Raw genomic sequence first — 25122 nt, 5'->3', positions numbered from 1 at the left:
GAGTCTGAGATTAAAACCAGATCCTGGGTGAACAGGGGCAGAGAGACCCTCACCAAGGCCTCCCAGCTCTCCACCCACGACCACCAGCTGTACAATTGCTAGACGGGTTAGGGTAGCCCTCAGGGCCTGACACGAGGTGAAAGGCTGTCTTCACCCGTTTCTGCCAAACAGAAGGAGTATTGTTGTGTTCTTGTGTCATGAGTTATGGCATGAGAAGATCTGGGTTCTCTTTGTACATGTGAGTTTGCCTTCAGCAATTCGTAAGAGCAGCTATACCCAGCCTGATCACGTTTCTATCAAGACCTGCCTCCTGCAATGGCCGGTAGCAGAAACAAAGAAACGACTCTGAGCAGACCAGGCACACGCTGCCTCTTCTCCACAATACTTCCAACAATCTTCTAACATTCTACATGTCATGGACTTCCTGCACCAGAAGTGGTATCTTAAGGTGTACCAACCCGGATGATTTTTTTTCTTGCATAAATTCATCTAATTCCTCTAAAAGTCCATATAAATTCTTGGCACACACAACATCCTGTAGCAATGAGTTCTGCTACTTAGCCTTCCTAATTCTGACAAACTCCTTTATGAATCAATTTCAGTTCCTCTAAAAAGCAAAAAACCTGTATATTAGTGTAGTTAAATTACTGCTGAATTTTTATGGGTAACTGAGAACAGACCTTGATCTCATACAGCTATAGCAGTATCAGTTGCTTTGAATGACTTCCTATTACTGTACATGCAAATATAAAATTTCAGGCTTAGAGATTCAAGTAAAAGGATTCTTGGAAGGAAATGATGCAATGTTTTTAGTTTTGTAAAATATGGAAGCCAAAATGTTGAGCAGATGAAAGGAAAAAGTAAAGGGCATAATGTTAGTAGAAATTTTATTGTAAAGAGATACCTCCGGAGACTGACAAGCAGAGCAAGATACCTCCAGAGACTGAACAAGCAGAGCAATCACAGAGTCAACACCATTTATCACTGTGAAAAGACTCAGTGTTCCCACTACAGCCTTCTGTTTCTATGGAAAAGGCATTCTGTTAGCCTTCTACCCGTTGTGATCAATATGATACAATGAATATGCACAAATGCAGTTTCCAGACATAATCATATATTAATGATGGAGAAATGATACACAATTTGTCAGTCAGAAAATATTCAACATATGGTTGGAACAAAATTACCTTACAAATACTGCATTTGGGTTACTTAGTGCAGCAGTGGGAAATTCTGCCTCACTCTATGGATTATGGAGAAAATGTGAGAAGTAGAGTTGCAGTACTGGGGTAGATCAGTGTATCAAGAGAATGATATCATCCACTGCTGGTATCAAATGCAGGGACTTTTTTTCCCTGTGTCTCTGCAATGGGAATGTGCACATGGGTGATTAGGCTCCTGTGCTGTTACACCTCTGTCACACTGCCTTTTGAAGTGCAGGAAAAGTTGCCCTGTGCTTGAATATTGCTTCTTTAGTTTACATGCATTATGTTGAAGGAGTGACTTTCAAACTCAGCTCTCTGGAGAGCTGATTGCCAAAGCCAGCTGGGCATAGCTTACAGCACTCTTCCAGCCTATCTTGAGTTCCTTCAGGCATCTTCAAGCTGTTGCTGCTGTCTAACATCCTGTAAGAGAAGCTACCCTCTTTCCCAGCTGGCATCAGCTCATGCCAGTGACGCTCTGCTGGCTTTAAAATCATGATGAAAAAGGAAACTTCCATTTTCTTCATATCTCCATTTTAGTTTTTGATTGCTATTTATTTATTTATTTGGAAGAGCCATTTTAAGGACTTCCTGTGCACAGAACAATCAACTTATTGAAAGCTCTTGAGCTGCTGTGATTCTGGGGGAATAAAGACGTAAGTTTCATGCTTTCAGCAGAACATTTAATAAGCAGGTTTATCGTGGAGTTAGTGGTGTCACTACTGGAATTAACAGGGCACCTCACCTCCCCCCATTTTTCTATTTAAAGCCCATGCTCAGCATATGGGTCATTCTATTACCCTATAGATGCTTCAAGTGCATGTGTAAGACATAGTACTTTTCTGTTTCCATTAATTTTTCCAGGTCATTCCACGAAATAACATGATGATATTACATTGTAATTTACTACTGTTCTCTTTTGCTTCTCATATCTCTCCATTCCAGAATGTAGTAAGCTAACCTTCTGCTCTATTGTCTCAATGCAATTTTCTTTATCACCTCATGGGAGCTAAGTCCATATCTTCTTCATAAGCCTTTGATTCTGCTTTAAATAACAATCTTCAATCTGACTTTACAAGAAGTGCACTGTGCTCCCTGCTGTCAATACAATGTTTGATTCAGTAAATAAAACTATTATGACACTCAAAAACAAATATTAACAGTGCAAGAAAATAACATTTGCCTAAGCTGTCATTATCCACCTGGGAAGACTGGATATCAGAAACATCTGTATTTATTTTTTACTATATCACAATTTGATTCAGAAGTACTGACTTATTTCATTCCCTTGATTAAATGGGCACACAGAGTGCCTTTTAATGGAAATTAAGTAGAAATTGTGTATGAAAGAGATGAAGATTGCTGGAATAGACATAAATGTTTTTTGGTGAAAAGGAAAACAGTCTTTAATATCCATTTTTGTGAGTCAGGTAGAGTGTTCATGTCTAATTTACCTGATGCATTTGAAAGGAGTTCTCACAGGACATGAAGCTCAGGCAACTGGAAGTACAGACCAAATCTCAACTAAGGGGGAGAGGTTTAAGGCCCAGTACCCAGTCAGTCTGGTGATGGCCACTACAATGCAGTGAACACTGGTATTCTATTAAGCAGATTTTGCCACCACTGATTCATTGCATATTGATGACAGAACAGCCATATATAAAAATATTGTCTGTCCTCTGGCCTGGATTCTAACTTAGAACCGTTAAAGGCTTGGTAACAGATCTATTTCAGCATATCCTGAATATAGAGCAGACAGGATAGAAATGTTTGTCTCCCAACCCCACCACCTGGATATTCACTCCTCTGGTTGCCTCCCCATGTTCCTGGTGAATAACCATGCTGTAACCACAAAATGACTAGTTGTGATATAATACAAAACTCTAACAATCTAATAAATAGGTGCAAGTTGCATCCATTATTTAGCATTTATAATAAATCATTCAAAATGTTTAGTATTATATTGTGACTTGATTCCATCTTTCACCTATGTGCTATCCACCGCAAAATTACCTCATGAATTTTGTTCAGCAATGAGCAAGTGTGTAGAGGTAGCATAGATGAAACACATCTGTAAGAGGATGGTTTACTGCATGCAATTGCAATGTAAAAGATGAAAACAAAGCCTTTGTTCCATTCTTAGATTCTGCCGTGATCCTCCCTACCAAAAGATGAAGGGAGGCTAGAAAGCAAAGCAAGCACTTGATTTCTATCTTCTCTGCAAATAAAGGGCTTTAGTTTCTACAGCTGACGCATTACAGCACCTTTCTATAACCACAGTTAAATTTTAAAAATAACGTGAAAGTTCAAACCAGGGATATCAGAGGACAATTTCCACTGAATTTGCTCTGAGGTAAATCCAGAGTACCTCCAATGAAGTCATGCCAGGGCTTGCAGTATAAGATGCCATTTATTAACATAGCCATACGTTCAAAGGAAAACACCTGTCACTTGTGATATCACTTTCAAAGCCACAGAATACTGATTCAGAAGTTCACTTATAATACTATCCTTTTTTCACTCAAACATGATTCAGAACTGAAGTGCTCTCTCAGTACCTTTTAAGTTCTAAAATGACTACAATGAACGAAGATCATTCACGCTCACATGCTCTTTGAACCAAAGGACAATTTGAATTTTTCATCCTAAATATACTTTACTCAATAGCACATTTGCCACAATAGCACAGTTCCACTGTGTTGCTTCTGTTGGGTAAATATAGCAAAGACTACCCTTTATAGCAGTGTGTCATAAACAAATATTGTCTACACATAGAAAGTAATTTTGACTGAAAGGAAAATAGAAATTCCCAAGCACTAGGAAATAATTTTCTAGGTAATCATGGGCATACAGTCCCTACTGTCAGAGAGGTCACTCTGAAATTACATTCCTTCCTCTGCAGCATGAAATTCCTACTGTACTGAAGGTAATGGCAATGCCCTTATTGATTTTTACAGAGATAAAGTTTTCATCCCAGTCTTTCCAAAGCATTAGGCTAGAACACCATTTACCAAGTTATTCTGCTAACAGGTTCCCTCCTGAGCTGGACGCCTGGTTGGGAGTGCTTTGCCCTCACAGCCCCCCAGTTTGTGAGTCAGAGATTCCACCTGAAGCAGCTCAGCTGTTGATAAAAATTATCAAGTTGCAAACTTCAGCCTGGTATTAAAAAATGGTCTTGCTTTCAGTGAAATGAGTCGTCTTCTCATTTGACATGAGATGATGGGCTAAGGTCAGAACTCTTACCATCTCTGTAAACAACTCCTGAATTTTTCTGTCTTCTCAATTTTTCTGACCAGTTTAAAGCATTAAACTTCTACTACGTAACAGAAGGGACATGGTGGGCAAACCAATTTCAGTATGCATCATGGCAAGTTCCACTGAGAGCTTTATCAGCTGTTTATTAATGCTTGAGAAGGTTGATAAAAACAGCTGTGCAGAAAGATTAAATATATTTCCCATGCTGACATTCATATTGACTCAGAGTTCACAAAAACCTCTCAAAATATTAGCTGTAAAGCAGCATTCATCTAGACCAAACAGATTACACGCCATTTTGTCAGTCAGGACCTTTCATCAGAAATAAAATAGGTAGAAGTAAATGAGAATTTATAGACAATTCCCTTGCCTTAAAATGTGCTGCTTTTACAACCATTACACCCAACTACTACAAAAAAGATAATAAAAATAATGAAATTTGGATGAATGAGCTGCAGACTGCAGCAATAAACATTTATGTTTGCCCTTGTAGCTTATTATAGTGTATTTAAATAGGAATGTAGAAGAAAGTTTCATATCCTTACTGTTATTACTCTGCAGTGAATGGTGCAGGGAGGATGCCAGGTAACATCTACTTACAAACATGTATCAGTGTTGTAAAGCAAATGGATAGAAAGGACTTACAGAAGTTAACCAGTTCAACACTTATTAAGAGTTTTTCACCACTTGCTCTTCAGATCTTAGATGGCACATTCCTAAACAATTAAAAAATCTGTAACATTAGCAAAACAGAAGGCCAAATATAAGCAAAGAAATGAATAAAAATCTTGGTTAAAAAAAAAAAAAAGTTTAGCACAAACAATTCAATTTCAGCCCACATGTTGCTTGGTTATATAAGAAAACAGCTATCACAAAACCTAATATATCTTTCTTTGCTTAAAGCTTGGTTTGTCCTTCCAATAAAAAAGGCTGAGAAACAATGATATAGCCTATTGCACTGTCTTGAACCTAGAATAGGTCATTTCTCATAGTGTTTGTTTACTCTGTGCTCAAAGACTTTCAGTGACAGACATTCCACAACTTCCATGGAGCAATTCTAGTGGTCTGCTGATGAGTAATCTGTCAGTCAGAATGTGGCCCCTGTGATTCATTAATATAATAGTTTCTTAAGAAAATGAAAATAAGAAAGTAAAAACCATGTTTTTTAACACGGTCTTTCATTCTTTTCTGGAAAAGTGTGTTCCTTTGCAGAGAGAAATTAACACAGAATAATTAAAAACTAAACATAAAAGAATGAAATATTGAAAGTCATTAGTCCCTGAGACAATTTTAATTACCTTACTCAACACTGCCCTGAAAGGCTACAGAAATATTGTGGTACTAGGAAGTTAAATCATCCAGGGACTAGCATTATATGATACTATGACATTAGGAGATATTATGACTCAAGCTTTTCACATTTGCAGATTTGGGATCTTCTTTATTCACAAGATCTGAAAGGAGGTTTGACAGTGTTATTCTAGTCCCTATCTGTAGATATCAGAGAAAAATGACTGTTGCAGTTGCACAGCTGGCTAAGCCTGTTCAGAAAAACCTTGGCATGGAAGTAGGAGTGATGCTGTACCTCAGGAGTTAGGTATCACATGCTCCTGTTACTAACACATGAAAACGTACAGCAAACTATTACAAAACCTGCCCTTGACTCTTAAGTAAGAGCCAACGTATCCCATCTGGTACGCCAGGCCTACACTAGGAGATGCGTGCTGCAGTTTAGGAGTTGCCAAGAAGTGCAAATGAAGGTGTGGTACATTGGAGGTAGGTGCTGTCAGTGAAAAAGCAATTTGCTGTACAGTAATATTATTCCTTAGGAAAGCTGTAACAATGCAGTAAAAGCAGTATAAATGGTCATCTCTGGGATGCAATATTGTGACTAAAAAACAAAATCTCTTCTCCAGAGAATACTCTCCAGAGAATACAGTTCGTCTTGTCTGATTACCTGAGAGAGTCCATCACTCTGCTGAATTGTCAAAATCAGCTGTGAAGTTTCTTGGTTGCAGGTATCTGGGTTGGAATGTCCAGAGCCTGGGAAGAGGTACAATCAGTGGAGATCCCTCATTCTGGAATTCAATTTTCCTTTCCATCCACCACAGTCCTGGTGCTTTGACTGAAGCAGGCTGTGAAAAATAGATTATATCAGTATAGTTTCAAACTGCATTTGCTTGTTGTCTGCACATGAATATGAATTAATAATACTTTTAAACACTTAATTGCTAGTGCAATCTAGCACAAGTGGAAGCAAATATTGGACACTCATAGATTCTCTGCAGGAAGGTAAGGATGAACCTTGTCCCTTCTTTTTATATCAAAAAGCAAGATAATTCTCTGTCAGTTTAGCTCACTGGACATGAGATGAAAGATAATCAAATAGCTAGAATTAAGTATGGTTAGGAGACAAATTATTAGATACCAAAAGTATTTTTTCAGACAATCCTCTGAAACATCTTTCAATGCAAGGCTTGTGATGTTGAACCAAAGGTTTATCTTCTTGCTGTGTTTGTGAAGGTCAATTAATTTTTTTAAAAAAAAATCCTTCTTAAGCAAATAGTCTAATATCCCCAGATGCTGATTATATTGAAAATTTCCTCAAGCATCAGGTTATTTTGTTATCCGAATTTTTTCTTTGGTCACTTTCTGCATACAGGTAAACAAGCATATGGTACAATACAGATGTCTGCTTGTTATTTTACCCAGCAACTCCAGAAACAAGCACTAAATTTGAAGGAATAGTGTAACACAATTATCTAAGTTACAGATAAAATGAAAATAATTTCTACTTCCAAGACCATGCAGCTCCTAATGACCATTTTAAATGATTCCTTACTCCTCATGAGAAATGTCTGGCCTACAGAATTATCATATTAGCCTTGACACTGTGGGCTAATTAGAAATTAAGTGTAACAGCTCAAAAAGGAAAAGACCTTCTTCCAACATTAATTCTTACAAGGACTGTTTGAAGAATTTCTACAGCAAACCTATCTTGTGCACAGTGCTTAGAGGAGGCAAAAGAAACACCAACACCGCAGATAATTTTCACCCAGTGAGAGAGCCAAGCACTTTGAGAAACAAGATTCTGCCAAACCTCAGGCTGCAATGGACACACATCTTTTTTAGCAGAAGAGTGGTAAGAAATAGCAGTGCCCAGGAACCAGGACCATTTTGCTGACTTAGCTGTGAAAAGCAAGCTTTCCTGCTCCAGAAGATGCTGATGTGGAAACACTTCCCTGCCCACAACTCTGAAGAGCAACTACACTTTCTTTCTCTTAAGTATTGCTCAGATTATTTTTTTTCTGTCATGATTACAGTATTTCTACACAGTCATCCATGGAAACAATCTCACGGGCAAGGGCTGAATTTCTGATGTAACACAGAAGCAGGAATGACCAGCATTCTGTAGAATGCATCGAACTTCCTCCATACATCATAAAGAAAGGGGAAAATATTTTTTTTCCTTTGTACACAATAAATACTTGAAAAATTTCAAATAGATTATTTTTCTATCAGAAATTTTACAAGTTTCATATCTTCTCTTGAATGACAATTTGCCTTCCAATTGCATTGGTATCCTATAGTAAATTTCAGTCTTATGTAGACTTCATATCCTTGGAAAATATCTACCTAAAATCAAAGTAACTATTCAGAGCAATGTCATGAAATCCAAACCATGTGTGAATGTAAACAACCACTGGTATAGTACAAACCTTTTATCCAGGATATTCTTAACCAGGACATCTCCCTGGATGCTAGTTTAGCACAATTATACTTAATGGTAGTGAAACTACTTAGCAGGGATGTATTTATTCAGTGACACAGGGAGATTAGTATTAGCAAGCTTTCAAATCAGCGTGAAATGCCAAACTTCACTTCAATCACGAAGAGAGATTCCAGCAATAATAAGGAAATAAATGCCAAAGAAAAATGAAATGCTGTGAGTAATCTCCTTACTGCGGAATTTTTTCTTTAGTGGGTACTTTATGTCATGGTGAGTCTTTTCAGAAGCATTTTTGCCTCTTCTTATCAGGATAGCTATTTAATTGAGTTGGCTGTCTACCAGTTCAGAGCATTCTACTGAATTAATGTTCAGATTTGGTGAGCTTTACCTAAGCAGATGTGCAGATGTGGAATTCCTACAGGTCTTTCAATTAGAAAAACAAAGCTTATGCGCTGAAGAGTACAGGTTAGAGTAATAAGGAAGATGTCTCGGGGGAGACCTTATAGTGGTCTACCAGTACCTAAAGGGGACCTACAAGAAAACAGGCGAGGGACTCTTTGTCAGGGAAAGTAGTAATAGGACAAGGACTAATGGCTTTAAACAAAAGAGGGAAGATTTAGATTAGATATAGTGAATAAATTCTTTACTCTGAGGGTGATGAGGCACTGGCACAGGCTGCCCAGAGCAGCTGTGAATGCCCCATCCCTGGAGGTGTTGAAGGCCATGTTGGATGGGGCTTTGGGCAACCTGGTCTGGTGGGAGATGTCCCTGCCCATGGCAGAGGGTTGAAACCAGGTGATCTTTACGGCCCCTTCCAACCCAAACCATTCTGTGATTTTAAGATTCTGAGACTCTATGTGCTGCAGATATATATTCCTTAATGTACTTATTCTTCCAGATTACCATCTTTCCTTTTCAATTTTAAACCACTGTTAAAAATCACCATTGGATGAAATCTATGTTTTGTTTACATTAAGTGATTATATATGTATAAGCTGAATGTGAAAATTAAGGTAAAGAAAATAAGAAAAGAATTAAGGAATTAAAACATCAAAAAGAAGTCCAAATTAAACAAGTAAAAAGTGGCTAAATCATTTTTTAAAATGCCTACCAACTAGCTTGGCTATGTGGCTTTTTTTGTTTTCTTTTTTACCAGTGATACAACACCAATCCAAATTATTGTAGAAATAAGGGCACAAACCCAATTTCCATTTATCCCTGTAGGTTATATTCATGCTACAAAAATAGAAGAAGAGATGTCTACTGGAAGGAGAAAAAAAAAAAAAAAAGAAAAAGGAAGATGAATAAATTACTTTCAGAAAGGAATTAATGAAGAGTTAATTAGCAACCTTACTTTCAGCAGCCTACATGTAATTTCAAGACCTAAAGCCAAACCCCGCTGTTCTGTGATTTCTGGGGTGTGCAAGAACAGGGTGGTCCTCATCATGAGGTCTGTGCCTGAACACAGTGCCTTCCCTGCTGAGTTTTCCTCCCACTTTAGCAACCCTCTGTATTCCTCACTCCTCTGCTCTCAAAGCAGGGGGCTGTGCTGCACACTCTGACCTGGATACACTTGGCCAGCCCAGAACAACGTGTAACTTAATGGAACTTAGTAGTAGGGCGTTTATGCAGAAAAATCATTACTAGTGAAGTTTCCAGTTTGTGAAGGTGTATTTCAGATAATGAAAAGGACTGGGAGAAAGAGGGACAGCATCAAGATTTTGTTTTGTGCTTCTTGAACCTGAGAGTTTTCTTCTTCTATGGTAGATTTTTTGATTGTCGTGTCTTGGCCACTAAGCCTTTCCATGGAGGCTATAGAATTTCCTTCCTACACAGAAAAGACTTGGTCTCTTTTGGCATTTTTTGGAGTAAGCACGCAGGCCCAGCTCTGCATCGCTCAGTGAGGCTCTTACCATAGCACTGCCTTAATGAGATACTGGCCTCACTACTTGCTGGTTAAATCATAGCAAGAAGTTTGTTGAAGCATGCTGAGGAAAGAAAGCATCACACAGTAACCAGCTTTAGCTATTAAGACAGCTTTCTGTGTGATACTTTCTTCAGAGGAGGAGTGGAATTATTTTGTATTCAAGCCCTCCAGTCACTTAGGAGCTGGCTGTATGTTCTTTGCACCTGAGCCTTTTTTCATTTTTCTTCCTTTATTTTGCCATGGGTTTTTTAGGACCTGCATTTAGGAGCTGAATTGCTCCTAAGAAGAAATTTACAGCTTGGCACATCAGCTCCAGAAGCTGTAAGAGTATAAGAACACTGATGGAAATTTCTTACTTTCTAAAGTGCACAGCAAAAAGTACACATTGCTTAAGTAAAAACACAAACTCCAGCCCTTCTTTCTTCCTTTCCACACCATACACAACCTCTCCCCCTCCTCCCCCCCTCAAGGACACACAGATCAGTCACTCACCTTCCCTACTAGCTTGTCTGCACCATCTTCCTTTCACTGCATCCTCGTTGTCCTGCCACCCTTCCCCAACAACCCCCCCACAAACAGCAATGTCGATCTCTGGGAAGAAGCAAAAGTATCCTGCATCCGGCCTCTGGAGTAGAAGATGCTGCAATCAGAAGTTTCTAAGCTTGATTTTTTTTATATAACCTGTCCTTGTTAGTTTTGAGTGGAAAACAATACTGAAAACTTGGCCACATTCAACATGTCTAATGTATTGACTTGCAACAGCTGTGTGTGTTACTCAACCTTTATTTCAGAAAAGTTACAGTATGCAAATGTCCCACAGAAGTAGAAAAGCACAAGTTTTCTCTCTAATATAAATTTATGGAAGCCTTCTGGTAAAATAGGAAAGCATATGAACAAAAGACCAGCACGGAATCTTAATATAAACTATTCAGAATCCCCTGAATATTTTCTTCAGCTCAGTTTCTGAAATCCCTTCCAAGCTGCTAATAATTTAGAGAATCTCAAATGATGAACAAAGTGCATGTTACTTCCAAAAAGTGAACTATTATTTATATGAAGATCTCGCAAATAAATACAAGATGTCAACTCACTGGTACTTTTGCCCATACTGACAGGTTACTGACAGTATACACCAGTTTTGTTCTTCGGCCTATCCTGGTTTGATTTCATTCATAATTGATAACTGCATTTGTTTTTTAATATTTGCAATAAAATACTATGAAAACAAAATTTGGGAGTATATACATGCAGTAAATCCTGTATCAACACTGACTGGCTGCCAGATTTGGAACTGATTCACTGATTAGTTTGAGCGTGATTAATTTAAATCTCTGATTTAAAAACACATTTATGAAAAGATAGTGGACAGTATAAATAGCACTTCAGACTGCTTGAACTGTTCCCTTTATGGACTCTGCTTTTGTAAGGTATACAGGCAAGTTTTTGGTCAAGTACAATATAAAATAAGGTGATGATGTTTGGATGACAATTTTTTCTGCTGTTTTTGCAATAAGAAATGATAATTGTTAACATGTTTTCTGATGAAAGACTGGAATAAAATCCACTTTTTTTTTTTTCAACTGAGAGGACCAACAAGAGATGGACGAATAGGCTAAAACAGATGTACTTTTGATATAACCTCACTTGGAAATTCAGCATGCTGTATGTATATTACTTCTAGCCAGGACACAGCAAGCAAAATTGCATTTTGGGTTCAGATAATAAAAGAACTCCCTGTAGAGAACCCAGTGGTTTTCTGGATTAGGTGTATCTTAACTAGAAGCTTCTCCCAGCACTGTAATGTCAGACTTGGCACTTACCCTCTCTGTATGTCTCTGTCCAAAACACATGGGAAACATGTAGTCCAGGTCCAGCCATGACCTCCTAGGTCAGTACGCTGTCCCGACTGCTTTGCAGTTGTCCAGGAACAGGACAGGAAGGAGCCTACACAACGAACACACTAATAACCAAATGTCAGGACTAATGCTGGAAAGAAGGGTTCTTGACACTATGGCTTGTTTTGAAAGACATCATAAAGAAAAGAGATCACAGCATTAAAAAATGCTTTTTTTTTGCACAAATTAGGAAGAAAACAACCCTAGGAGATCAAATAACTTATTATTATTATGATTAGGACACAGCTGCATGCTTTCCCTTGAAAAGAATGAATACATATCCTTTTGTACCTTTGAACTCATCTAATTCTGGTTGTTTGCCATGGGATACTGTCTTCTGATCCTTCTAGGGCACTTCCTTTCTTAAAATGACAGCAGCATTTCAATAGATAAATGTTACTGGAAGCTCTCATGTTCTAATTTATGTACATATAATCATATATATGACAATTATTTAGTTGACCCTTTCATCTGTTTACTTCTGCCTGGACATGATAGAAGCTGCCAGTTTTTCATGGAAAATGAAACAGCCAATTGCATAATATTTTTTTTCACCATTCTCCATCTCTTTTCCAAAAGATTTGTAAGTGAAATTCACCATGTGTGTAACTCTGTCCACTAAGAGCCAACACAGCGTATTGCCCAGGCAAATCTCCCAGATATTTGAAAGGTACACAGTTTGTAACTGTTCTCCTTGGTGAATTGATTTTGGCGGGGTGCTTTTGCAGCCCCTAGAAAATTTCATTCCATTATTTCTTATGGCCATATGCAACATGAATACCAGTACAAATTTGTTGCACTGTTCTGCTTTTCTAGGTAAGAAAAGAAAATTGCTTCTTTTTCCTATTCGATATTTCAGGCTGCCTATAAAAGTGAAAAATTGCTGTAAACATACCGTGTAGCAACCACCCATCACGGTTTGGAAGAGATTTCATTGTTTTACAGAAGTCAGGCAACACAGAGCTGACCTAAAGTGGTTAACACTGACTTGGATTATGTTCAACAACTGAAGGGAGAAATCCCCCAGACGTCATTACTCCCTCCACAGCAGCTCCACCTTGCTTTGTAGTGAAGTTATCCCTACTGAACTGGTACATAGAATCAGAGGGAACGGCTTCTGGCCCTTGATTGTCTTCCACTGAGTGAAAAAATTGATCGTAATGTTTATACTTGACTAGAAGGCACATACGATAGTCTAATTTTGCTGGGCTTATTCACTGTTCTTCAAAGACACAATAAGTACGACTTCTTGTTTTGAAAGGAAGAAAGGAAGAAATTAAGAAAGGAAGAAAGGAAGACTGTGTTGCAAGAACTTTTTCTTCATCTTTTGAAATAAACTCATAGGAATCTGTCTTCATTTAAACTGTAAGGGAGCTGGCTTGGGTCCTGGAATAGACTCTGGTTCCTTTTAAGACAGGGAAATAGCTCCTAAATACATTGGTCTGCTTTTTGGAACTTATGAAGCAGAACACAAATTTAAGAGCTGGCAACATTTAATGATAATGAGGCAATTCTTACATGAGAGAGTTCATTACAGGATCAGCTAACGATGTTTTCCAGCAGCTGGAAAATGGAATCTTCTGCAGGCTGGGAATGAAAAATCTGTCTTGAAAATTATATTCTGTATGCCCCAATATACAATTAGTTTAAAATGGAAGCATAGCAGAATTCATTCTGCTGCTTCTAATGCATTGTGTTTTTTACTGAAGGAAGAAAACATGTTTTGCTCATACAGTGCTGCTGTGCCAGCTGAGCTGCAGCACATGATGGAAAATGAGCCTTGCCTGTGCTTTGGTCCTCTGCAAGACAGGCAACCCTGCTCTTGTACTAGGCAAAAGCTGTCCTTGTGTTTAAAGAACACAAGGACCAGGATTGTGCCTGGCTCTGGTGCAAAGAAGAGGCTTTTCTTTTGCTTTCTGACTTGCACTGGGCCCGCCTTGCCCTTGTAGACACCATTTCATTTCCCTCTTCCTCTTGCATGTCTGGCTCTGTGGCATTTCCATACAAAGGCACCTTTGTTATCTAGCATAACTCCCCAAGTGGTCCTTCATACTGTATTTTTGCCATCGGTTGGTTTCACAGCAGAAGGATGGCCTGGAAGGAGCTGGAGATCTCTTTCCAGCCTTTTAGCTGGAGCATGGTCCCTACCAGCTCACTTTCACTATTCTTTTCCTACTTAGATTTTGATCAACACGAGTTGCGATATGTTGTTTTTCAAAGTCAATTTATTGGTCAATCAGTAGATGCTACTCCAATAGAAAATCTAGTTGCTTAGCCTCTTGCTTTGCATTTTTTTTTTCTGGTGGTTTGCAGAGCGCGTAATGAGAGACTCACTAAACGACTCAGGGCTGTGTTACACAAACATCATCACCCTGGAACATGCAAATCCCACAGGAAATATGTTCCCTCCTTGTTGCTCTCAGCCGTTCTTCGAAGTATTTCTTTCCAAAGATGTTACGAGAACTATTTCACTTCACTTGCTACCTGAACACTCTCTCTGAGTTTAGAAGAGACATAAATAAATTAAAAGCAACACAACAACAGCAGAGCAGATTAGCAGCCTGCGTGGCCTTTTATAAAGGATGCAGAAGCCCAGAGGACACCTATAACTGAACGTCTCTGGAGGCACCAAGTCACTCAAAGGCAGCTGCGCTTTCTCACGAGCTACTGAGCTGGCTCATACACTTGATGCTGGAGTAGAAAGGAACTGTGGAAACCTAGCACAACAGCTGATTTCCTTGGTTAAGCTGAACACTCGGTTACCCAGCCAGCTGAGGGAACTTTGTCATCACTATTTCCCTCCTCCCCAGTTATGCCTTACACAGATTTACCTTTAGGAGTGAGGCCACAGAAAACAGTCAGGGAATTAGAAGGGGTGTGGGAGGAGAACAGAGGTGAATTGCAGCTGGCAGGGATTTTTAAAAGAAGGACCTCTGTAAGAAGGAGCTGTGCACGGTTTCTTGTTGAGGCTTGCAAACATTACGTTAGCAGCCCTACTGAAGTCAAAAGATAAGCAAGCTGGGCGAGAACAGCACTATGAGTCAAAGCCAGCATACCCTTACTTGTTGCTTCAGAAAAATGAATTAGGAATTTCTAATGCTAGAGAGCTACATAAGTTGGACAATAAGCAATGTTTTCTTAAAACAGGTGGGTTGGGGAAGCAGAGGTGAAAGAAATTTGGAAAACCTTGGCTGGAAGTAGTGTTGAGGAATCACAAAGTAAGACGTTAGACTGCTGAATCAAGATATTTTTTTGCTTCAGCTGGAACATACATAAAAAAAATGCTGGCAGGAAAAGCAGCAGGTATCCCAGCTGCAAAGGCCAAACAGAGAGCAAGAAACAGATTGTTGAAGGAAGATACTCAAGAAGCTCAGCCAATTATTTATTATGATTTATAGCAAAGCTTGGCCCAAAGCCCCATACACTCTAAAATATACTAGACGAACAGTAAGAGTATGAATGAAAATGCATCTGCAACTTCTGATTCATTTTATAGCAACTTAAAATTATTATTGTCATTTAAAAGAATGACCAGCAATGGTCTGAATTTCAGAGACAAGTGAAATAAGGGACAGTAAGCTTTAAATGGGACATGAAATTAAAAAAAAATATAGTTTTCCTGGTGACTGCACAAATGCACAGGTTTGCAGAAAGCTGCTGGCTGAATTTTAGCCTCTATCTACTTGAATTCAAACTAGCTGTTAGCAGCCATTTCTGTTCTGAAACCTAGTCTGGAGCTCTATGAGACTATCATGTTTTCATGGCTCAGTGAGAGCAAAAAAAAAAAAAAGAATTTCTCTGCTGTTTGCAAATAGAGTGATATGGCTGAAAGTCTGGGTATGCTCTTCTATGCTGGAGAAGATCTAATTTAACACTCTTGGACCCAATTTTACCCTCATTACAGGCAACTGACAACTTCCCAGAAAATTCAGTGAGCAGAAATCAGATCTCTTACTGTGAGCTTACAGAAAAAGAATAAGCTGCTACATGTGAGAATGTGATTTACCCAGAATGTTAAAAAGAACTGAATTTATAATAGTTCTATTAGATCAGGGAATCTTTAAGAATAGAGGAGTGGGGTATTAGGATGCATAAATGACAAAGCATCATTATGAAAAAAGCCAAGAGCTCAGAAACACGACAAAATCTTTGGTGAACACCTTCACAGTAGTGGATGCATTAGAAGCTTTTTATTTTTTTAATCAGTGGAGAGAATAGAAGAAATGAGAAAAGCCTAAAAATGGGGGAAGACAAGCAGTAAAAATAAAGTTCTCCAAAGATGAATCTGCTATTATTGTTACCACTAGCTTAATTGTAACTGGATTTGAGAGGATTCTTGAAAGCATCGTAGCACTCTGCCTTGCTCTCTTACTCTCTTGCTGCTCCCAGAAATGGCAGTTATGTTGCAATTCTTGAAGCACCTGCTCATAAGAGCAAAACCCACAGGGAAGCCTGGTGTGTTTCTTTTCGTGCCCTTTATGTGCAAGGAGTGAAGCCTTGGTTAATTACCTGCCTCCAGCCACTCCTTAAAAGCTGAAGAGCTGTTCTTTGTATTTATGTAGTTACAGTAGCCATGGCAGCTGCTCATTTATTAGTTGCAGCTTACATTAAAGCAGGCTGCGTAACTACATTGTGTGGAAGGTGAAGATGTGTGCAATTTTATATAAGAAAAAAAAAAAAAAAAAAAAACACGTTTACTGAGAGCAGGTAACGGAGATGCTAATGAAAAACAGAAACTGCCTTGTATTTTGCCATAAATCAAGAATGACTAACGACCATGATATTGAACCTCTGAACAAAATACATGCATCTGATATGTCTAACTATCCCAGGCACCTGTAAATAGACCATTCACTAGAGATGGGCCTAAATCCACAATTTTCACCTCAAACTTAAATAACCAGAACCTTAGGCATTGTGCTCAGACTGGGATTTAGTGCTAAACATAATGTCTGACTCCGGGAAAGATCAAACTTGGCAAGGAAGGGTAAGAGTGGAGGAGAAAGGGCACTGTTTGATACCACATTATAAACATGACTGCTTCTGTCTGTACCAGGACATTGTTTTTAAGAGAACAAGATGCAATCATTTAAAGTGAACTAAACTCACTACGCAGGAACATCTGCAGAACAGACTGTATGTCCTCATCAGGAGATCACGAAGAGCAGCTATTCTGTTCTCACTTTTTTCTCACGGGGAAAAGCCCAATGTCGCAGTGGTTGCTCTGACACATGGGTCTGGAGGCAGAAATTGTTGTACTCAGATATGGGACTGGCCAGAACTATTTTGATGCCCTCTTCTCTGACATTCCCATAACTAACACCACTGCCCAAACAGATGTTCCCAGCCCTGCATCACCTCTCCAGATGTTACCATTCCAATTCTCCTGCCAGTTGTGCACTGGGCAGGCTGACGGCTTAACAACTGATTTGCCTTGGAAGGCTTTCTCCAAACCATACCTGTTCTCAAAGAGCTCACATGCCTATCATCCCTCTTGCAAGGATATCATTTTAATTTGATCCAGATTTCACAGCAATCGGGACCCACTTTCTGTTCCTTTATGGCAATATGTTCATCTCCGTTCTATCTTTTGCCTCTAAAATTCTAGCAAAGGATAATTTATTAAGCACATACATTTACAACATAATATTCTGCCTTTTGTCAGCAGAAGACTGAACAGTCCCCTCTGTCTTCTGGCAAAAATATTTCCTGCTGAGACAGAAATCTGTGGGCTATGGGAAGCCAAAGAGCTGGAAATGATGAGCTACATTTTTTATGGAATGTCTGTTTTCCATAAATCTGTCTGTATAAACAGACTTCCAAAATGCAGTAACTACTGTATTAGCCCTTCCCCAATTCTAATCACCGTAGAAAATAAGCAAACGAAACTCTCAGCTTCCAGCAAAGCTGCACGAGCCCTGGAAATACTTAATATTTTAGACAGCACGTTTCTGGGTGGGAACCCCTGAGCCATGGGGCATTTTGAAGCATTGGTTCTTCCAAGAGGAGCAAGGAAGAGGAAGCACTGCCACCCAGTGGCTACCAAGGACAACCACCGGATGGAACTAATCTGCAGCCTCGGTTCTCTTCAAATCTTCGTACAAAGCTGGACAGTACGAAGTTTTGTACGAAGTTTCTCTTTGTACATAGCTGGACAGTTCGCTTAGGCTAAGTTTCATGTCTGAACCTGCAGATTCAAATCATACTAGGCTCAACTCATTTAGCAAACCACTAATATTTTTAATGAAGATCAAGTTGAAGAGGTACTCACGGAGCAGTGCCCAAGCACGGTGTTTTGGTTTTGTACCCAGAATTTCTAAGGCAGACTAAATAGACATATTCTAAAAGAAGAATAAGCAAGAGGTATTTGGCTGATCTGGGGGCTGACTTAGGCCAAGACAAGATTTTCATTAACTGGATTGTGGTTAATATGGAAGAGTCATTTCTCAGTCTCAGGCAAAGGAATCAAATGTGGGTTGGGGGAAATTACATAGTTTATTCCTTGAGATTAAAATTCACACTTAGAACTCAAAGGGGCTGAAATTTCTCCCCCTGAATTTCCATACTTTCATGAAACAAAAAGCACAACATTCTTCTTGCTCTACCCTCAGCTGCAAGGGAGCTGCTGGTAAGCACTATCACCAGCTTACAGGTATGTTTAGGGTATAATAAAGCTTGGTTTTACAATGTCTTGCTTTGTCATTTTAATTCCCAACGTTAAAAGTACTGCAGACACGGAAGAAGATAGCATTAGTATAATTTAACAGCAGGAATGTAAGCTAGCACAATTTAACTTACTGCATGGCATGTAGAGATTTGTATCAGGAATACTAAACTTGGTCTGAATGAATCATTAACAGAAAAATATATAATAAAGCAGCAGAACATCAGAGCAAGACTTAGAAGAATGGCAGGCAATGACAACCAACACCACCAACGGTACCAAAACAAATGTTGAGAAACGGGCTGTCCACAGCAGGACCAGAATGTGCAGTCCTCTTCCTTGTTAACTTGACAAGAGGATGGGCTGTACTTGAAGCAAGGAAGCAAGCATATGCAATGTGCACAAACCTTACTGAGGATGCAGTAAGCAATATTTTGGAGAAAAAGGACCTGAATCCTGCAGGGTTTACATGAGCTACATCCACAAAACAGGTCACCATTTCCAAACAAGAGGAACTGCAGAGATACAAGGAGGACTTGACATCCAGCACCAATGTTGTCTGTATTACAGACAAGGGACCCCAGCTGGATTACTTGGACACAGACCTTGATGCTTCTTATGGTGTGGGAATGCAAGGGAGTGACATTAAAACAGCATTTGTAAGTGACTGAAATCAACGTTGTGGAAAATGAGTATCACCTTCCCCTTCCATATGGTCTCTCCCTGAGTTTTGTGAAATTAATTTTGTATGTGCTATTTTGACAGAAGCATCCAGGAGCAAGTGATTCTCATTCAAAAACAATTACCATATGACTACAGAACAAATCTGTTCATGCTTCATATCTGAAGACTAAATTTCAGGCAATTCTGCTTCAGGTGCTTGTAAAGTAAGTACTCTATGAAGGTTTGCTCAGCTCAGTCTCTCTCCCATTTAAGTCCCTGGGTTCACTGCCATATCACATGCAGTGAAGTAGTGCTAAATCAGCAGGACAGACTGTCAGAAGATTTGATAGGTTGCAGAAGGTTTTTAAATGTTTACACTTACTATCAGGGGCAAGATGCACTAATCTTGACAAACTTCCTTAATTAATACTGAGAAAAATGCCATTCATATAAAGTCAACTAATATATTAATAAACCTCTTAAAAGGCCAAAAACAAAACAAAACAAAACAAAACACTGACATAAAGAACCATTTCAGTGAAAATCTCCCAACTCTTTTCAGTAAAACCCATGAATCTGAGTTTCAAAAGTCTTGTTCTTACTCCAGGATGCTTTAGAGGGGAGATTCATTGAACCTATCTTTTTCTTCCAAAGCAGTTTTGGTTTCACACAATGTAAATAACACTATAAGCCCTGGAATTAGTGAAATGTGGTTTTCTGCAGAATTGTGTCTCCTGGTTGATCAACTCTGGTGTCCAACAAGAACTCACACTTCCTTGGAGTTCTTCCCACCACTGAAACCCAGAAAAGATCCACTTCCCCTGGGGTTTCTGCCATCAAAAACCTGGCAAGTCATAGCACAGCTCCTGCTCCAGACAGGACACCTACAGAGTTTTTTTCTTTCCTCTCTTTTCCCTTTTAAGAAATTTGGTGATTTTTAGCAATTACATCTTTCTGTTAAGTTTGCTAGAAATTGGCTAGTAGGCTCAAAAGTTAGAAAGGACACACACACACAAACACCCAAAATGAATATAAACAATCTGGCTGAGCATAACATACTTGAGCCTTTTATCTGTAGGAAAGTAGGATAATAAGCATTACATTAGGTATTCCTGGTCAGTTATATGCTCCACAACTACGAAGACTTTAAGCTTGCCAAACAACAGCCTCTATCTATCTATTTATTTTAGTGTATTTTCCTTTATTGCCTAGCCTCGCAGTCTTGCATCCAACACTTTTCTTGGTTTACAGACAACTGTACCTGCCATTATAGACAACCTGTTATTAAAAAATAAAAAGATAAAAAATGTATTTTGGTCCTTTCCCACTGATTTCTAATTATGGAGTAAATCCTTGGTACTGGGTCAGGAGTGTTAGAAGTCCACAGGATACAACGCTGAGAACAATGAGTTTCCAGGCTATTTCTAATCCCCATCCATGATTTAAATGAGATTACTGATACCACAGTGGTTTTGCTTTTCTGAATCAATGCTCAACTCCATAGAAGCAGCAGAGTTGTGATATTTTCAAGTCAAGAAAATGCTTTTCAGAAAGGCAAAACAGTCTGCAAAGGTACCCACGGATGTATGCTTTAGAAGGAAATCAGATTTGGGTGGTGGGAGAAAACACAGTAATATGTTTGGCAGCTTCTTTCATTTTCATTAGCCTCTTATGAGATTTCCACTTGTGCTAGTGCAGGCTTGAGAAGTCACTCTAGCCCAGTACTACTATGTCCACAGAGAAGCAAATATCTTAGTTAGGAGACAGTAACTAAGAGCTTTCCTGATTGACTGGGAGCAAAGTCTGAGTACAAGAGTTACAAAAAGCCTCAGTATTAAAAAGCCCTACCCTCTTACTTTTGAAAAGTGAACTTACCTCCTATGGGCAAATGGGAGAACGCAGCTAGGCAGCAGAGGCTGACAGATGCTCTTCTCCTGTTGTCTGGAGCTCAGCTATGCTCTCTGGCATCCCTTCACAATGGTGCTCAGTCATGGGGAAGTACAAGCACTCACGCACTTGGTTTTGGGAGGTGTAGGCTGGTAGGTTGTTAGGAGTAACACGTTTCCTGTTCAAAGAGAATGAGAGGCATGTCAACAGGGTGGGCTGGCTCACTTCTGACTAAACCCTGACAGTTTCAAATCCTGAATAGGGGCTGCTGTAGCTGGAGTGACAGTTTCATAATTTGAGCAGGAAGTAAGAGCACGAACATAGGTTCTGTTCTTCATCAAACACATAGCTAGCAAATACTTAAAGTAGCTTCCATGACATTTATACTTATTAAACTTGTACATTCGACTCCTTGAAATAGATTCCATACATCTGATTCAACTAAGAAAACCTTTCTGCTTTAAATCTAATCCCATCAGAGAGAGCAAACCTGCAAACTTTTTTTGTTTTGTTTTCCAAAAAGCCAACGGAGATTTTCTGATTATCCAGTTACTAACTTTTAAGAAAATGTCCAACTTGCCAGCAGCCTGAAGAAGAGACTTTCAATGGCCACTTGGTTTTCTCCCCATACAGCTGTCTCCAGCCATGTTACGCCCTAAAAGGAAGGAATAGAGTGCAAGGGGACTAGGGGTGATCAGAAAGGAGTATCTGGCACCCGCAGGCTTTTTCAGCATCAGAAAGGGAACTCAGGAGTCCTAACATCGCTGACCTTTCTCTACCTGCTCTGACTGGAGCTAAACAGCAGTGTTCAAGAGTGTTAGTGTTACAGCACAGGGCTGACCTGCCAAGCCTCAAGCAGAGCAGAAAACTGACTCCATTTCCCTACTCAGACAGATCCCCTTTGGCAGCACCTCATCCAAACCCTGCCTGCTTCCAGGCAAAGGGACTGTGAGTTGAACCGTTATGGTTCCCAAGGGGGAAAAAGGGCACACTGGCAAGCCACAACTCTAGAAGGAACTGTGGCTAGGTGTCAATCTGATGCCTATAGGTTTTGTACTTCTCACTCTCCTAACCCGAGTCCTAGCTCTACCATAACCCAAAGCCTGGGCTGAGATTTCTGCCCTGGGCTATGCTGAGCCTCCAGGTGCAGACTGCTGGTGGGAGAGTCCTTCCAGCAGGAAGCCCTCACTGCCACAACCTGATCTGCTTTGGAGACAACCCTATTAAGTGACCTCACACGTGGCTGCTGGAAATAGCTTATTTGTGTAAGCTTCCATCATACTTGCACACATCTGGGGACCCAAATGTCTCTTCTCTAGTAACGTGAGAGTTACAGAGGGCAATGAAACTACATTAATTTTGTATAATTTAAAAAAAAGAAAAAAAAAAAGAAAAAAAAAAAAAAAGGAAAGCAGGAAAAAACTGCCGTGGGCTTCTCCTTGCTCTCAAGCATTTTCAGATAAAACAATGAGAAAAATGCCTTTTTTGTCTCATTCTGGGTTTGCTATGAAAGGCCTTTTTCTGTTATCTCAGGTACATGAAATCCTTCCAGGCCAGACCTAGTAGTGAAGACATCTAAAAAGTTCCTCGTGGGCATCCAATGCTGAGCACAGGAGGAAAGAAGCACAGCAGCCACTCGACTATTCACCTGGCTGAGATGTCCCGGCTGCACCTCAAGCTGGTTCTACCAACATAGCTGGTCTCCTACAGCACTTTCTGATCCAGTTTACACTGCCTCTGTACAAAGCTCACAGATATGCTGTACCTCCCCACGCTGCTGCAGCTTCTCCTTGACATCGCAAAACACAGACAAAAATAACACGAAAACTGCCTGAACACTTCACTCTTGCTGCTGTCATATCCTCTTCCCATAACAAAGCACCAGCCAAAAACAGATGCCTTTAAAGGGATTACAAGTTGCAAAAAAGTTCATCAGAAGAAAACTAGCCCAGATCACTTTCAAGGCCAAAATTACATCACTGAGTCAGTTATTAGTCCAAAACTCCTCTTTTTACAAGTCATGGGGGACAGCCCAGCAGCCTTGTGGAAAACATCACCACCAGGCATCCAGTCTGACAGCAGCCAGGCCTGGCCTCACCCCTCACAGAGGGGAGAACAAGTAAGGCTGAGGAGCCATGGCTCAGGAGCAGTGGCTGCACAAAGGAAATCAAAGGGTGGACAAAAGAAAAGGGAGCAGGGTCCCTTTCCAGGAAGGCTTTTGCCAAGGTTGCAATCCCTCCATGAACACTGGAAGGCAGCATTTTTAGCACTTTATGAGTTCCCCTCTCACTCGGCCATGCCTGAAAGGGAAGGACTGAAGCCTGGATTTCCTTCCTTGGGGAGACAGCATGGGAAGGGCTCGCAGGGATGTGGCAAGTCATCCTTAGCACACCAAACTTGAGCCACTAAGCCCCCCTCTCCTCCCCTGGAAATCAAACAGCCCTGTTGGCCTCAGACACAAAACAAAGGGGTAAAAACGAAGAGCCCTGCTTGTCAACCGGCACGCTGGCTGCTGATCCCTTCAGGTGTCCCCGTCCAACCTCTCCAGGACAGAGCTCGGGAGGAGACAACCATGGTCAAAAAGGAAAAAAAAAAAAAAAAAAAAAAAAAAAAAAAGAACCAAAACCCCAGCTGCCCCTATGCGAGGGACGGCGGCGATGGCGGCGCCGTGAGCTCACATCCTGCGCCGCCCCTTCCCCGCCCGCTTCATGGTGCCGGTTCCGCCGCCCTGAGTCCCGCCTCTCTCCATCCCGCGGCCGGGGAGGGGGGGTCCCGGCTCTGCCTGGGCAGGGCGAGCCGTGCCGGGCCGTGCCGGGCCGTGCCGGGCCGGTGAGCGCTGGGGAAGGGGCTCCGCTGACGGTGGGGGGCCCGCTGTGGGGGAAAGCCCCAGTGGCGCAGCCCGCATCGGGGCCGGAGTGGCGGCGGCGGGGCCCGCTCGGGGTGGGGGGGACACGGTGGCGGCCCGAGGGTCCGTGGGGTCGTTGGGGGAAAGGAGCAGAGCTGTGAATGCTGCCGGGGTCGGGCCGGGCCTGTCCGGTGTGAAATATTGTGAATTGTCTTCTTTTTTCCCCGAGGCTGAGAGGTGCCGCCCGCCGGCGCGCCGTCATGGGGAACCAGCTGGCTGGCATCGCCCCGTCGCAGATCCTGTCGGTGGACAGCTATTTCTCCGACATCCACGACTTCGAATACGACAAGAGCCTGGGCAGCACCCGCTTCTTCAAGGTTGCCCGAGCCAAGCACCGGGAGGGCCTGGTGGTTGTGAAGGTGTTTGCGATCCAGGATCCGACTCTACCCCTAACGAGCTACAAGCAAGAGCTGGAGGAGCTGAAGATAAGGTTACACTCGGCGCAGAACTGCCTCCCCTTTCAGAAAGCAACTTTGTCCGAAAAGGCTGCCATGCTTTTCAGACAGTACGTACGGGACAACCTTTACGATCGGATTAGCACTAGGCCATTCCTCAATAACATTGAAAAAAGGTGGATCGCTTTCCAGATCCTTACTGCGGTGGACCAAGCACACAAATCCGGAGTCCGCCATGGGGACATTAAAACTGAGAACATCATGGTGACCAGCTGGAACTGGGTTCTTCTCACTGACTTTGCCAGTTTTAAACCAACCTATCTTCCTGAAGACAATCCCGCTGACTTCAATTATTTCTTTGACACGTCGCGGAGGAGAACGTGCTACATCGCTCCCGAGCGCTTCGTCGATGGGAGTATGTTTGCTACAGAGCTGGAGAACATTCGGGATCCTTCGACTCCTTTGGTGGACTTGGCAAATAGCAATCAGCGAACGAGAGGAGAGTTAAAACGTGCAATGGATATCTTTTCTGCAGGTATTTGATCTGGAGAGATCAGTGTGTTCTTAACGGTTGTGCGTCAGGGGTGCACAAAAAGTTT

The 25122-nt window shown here is 40.8% G+C and overlaps 1 protein-coding gene and 1 long non-coding RNA gene across 2 annotated transcripts in view; one reads left to right on the top strand and one right to left on the bottom strand.

Annotated features, from left to right (window-relative positions):
* Positions 1 to 4574: 4574 nt before the first annotated feature.
* On the bottom strand, positions 4575 to 21440 carry LOC118162839. The gene is made up of 3 exons (XR_004748661.1): positions 21212 to 21440; positions 6415 to 6592; positions 4575 to 5173 (listed from the first exon to the last, which is right to left on the bottom strand). It is a non-coding gene; the product is annotated as an uncharacterized LOC118162839 (long non-coding RNA).
* A 2474-nt stretch (positions 21441 to 23914) lies between these two features.
* Positions 23915 to 25122, top strand: part of PIK3R4 (phosphoinositide-3-kinase regulatory subunit 4) — a 28428-nt gene continuing 27220 nt past the window's right edge. Inside the window, exons 1-2 of the mRNA XM_035318261.1 lie at positions 23915 to 24052; positions 24298 to 25058. Of these exons, the coding sequence (XP_035174152.1) occupies positions 24329 to 25058 (730 nt within the window). The 5' untranslated portion in view covers positions 23915 to 24052; positions 24298 to 24328. The remainder of the gene's footprint in view (positions 24053 to 24297; positions 25059 to 25122) is intronic.

The sequence above is a fragment of the Oxyura jamaicensis genome, chromosome 2, assembly GCF_011077185.1.
Source record: "Oxyura jamaicensis isolate SHBP4307 breed ruddy duck chromosome 2, BPBGC_Ojam_1.0, whole genome shotgun sequence".
In the NCBI taxonomy this organism is placed as follows: Eukaryota; Metazoa; Chordata; class Aves; order Anseriformes; family Anatidae; genus Oxyura; species Oxyura jamaicensis.
The sequence above is the reverse complement of the archived record's forward strand: the minus strand, read 5'-3'. Positions and strand labels throughout refer to the sequence as shown.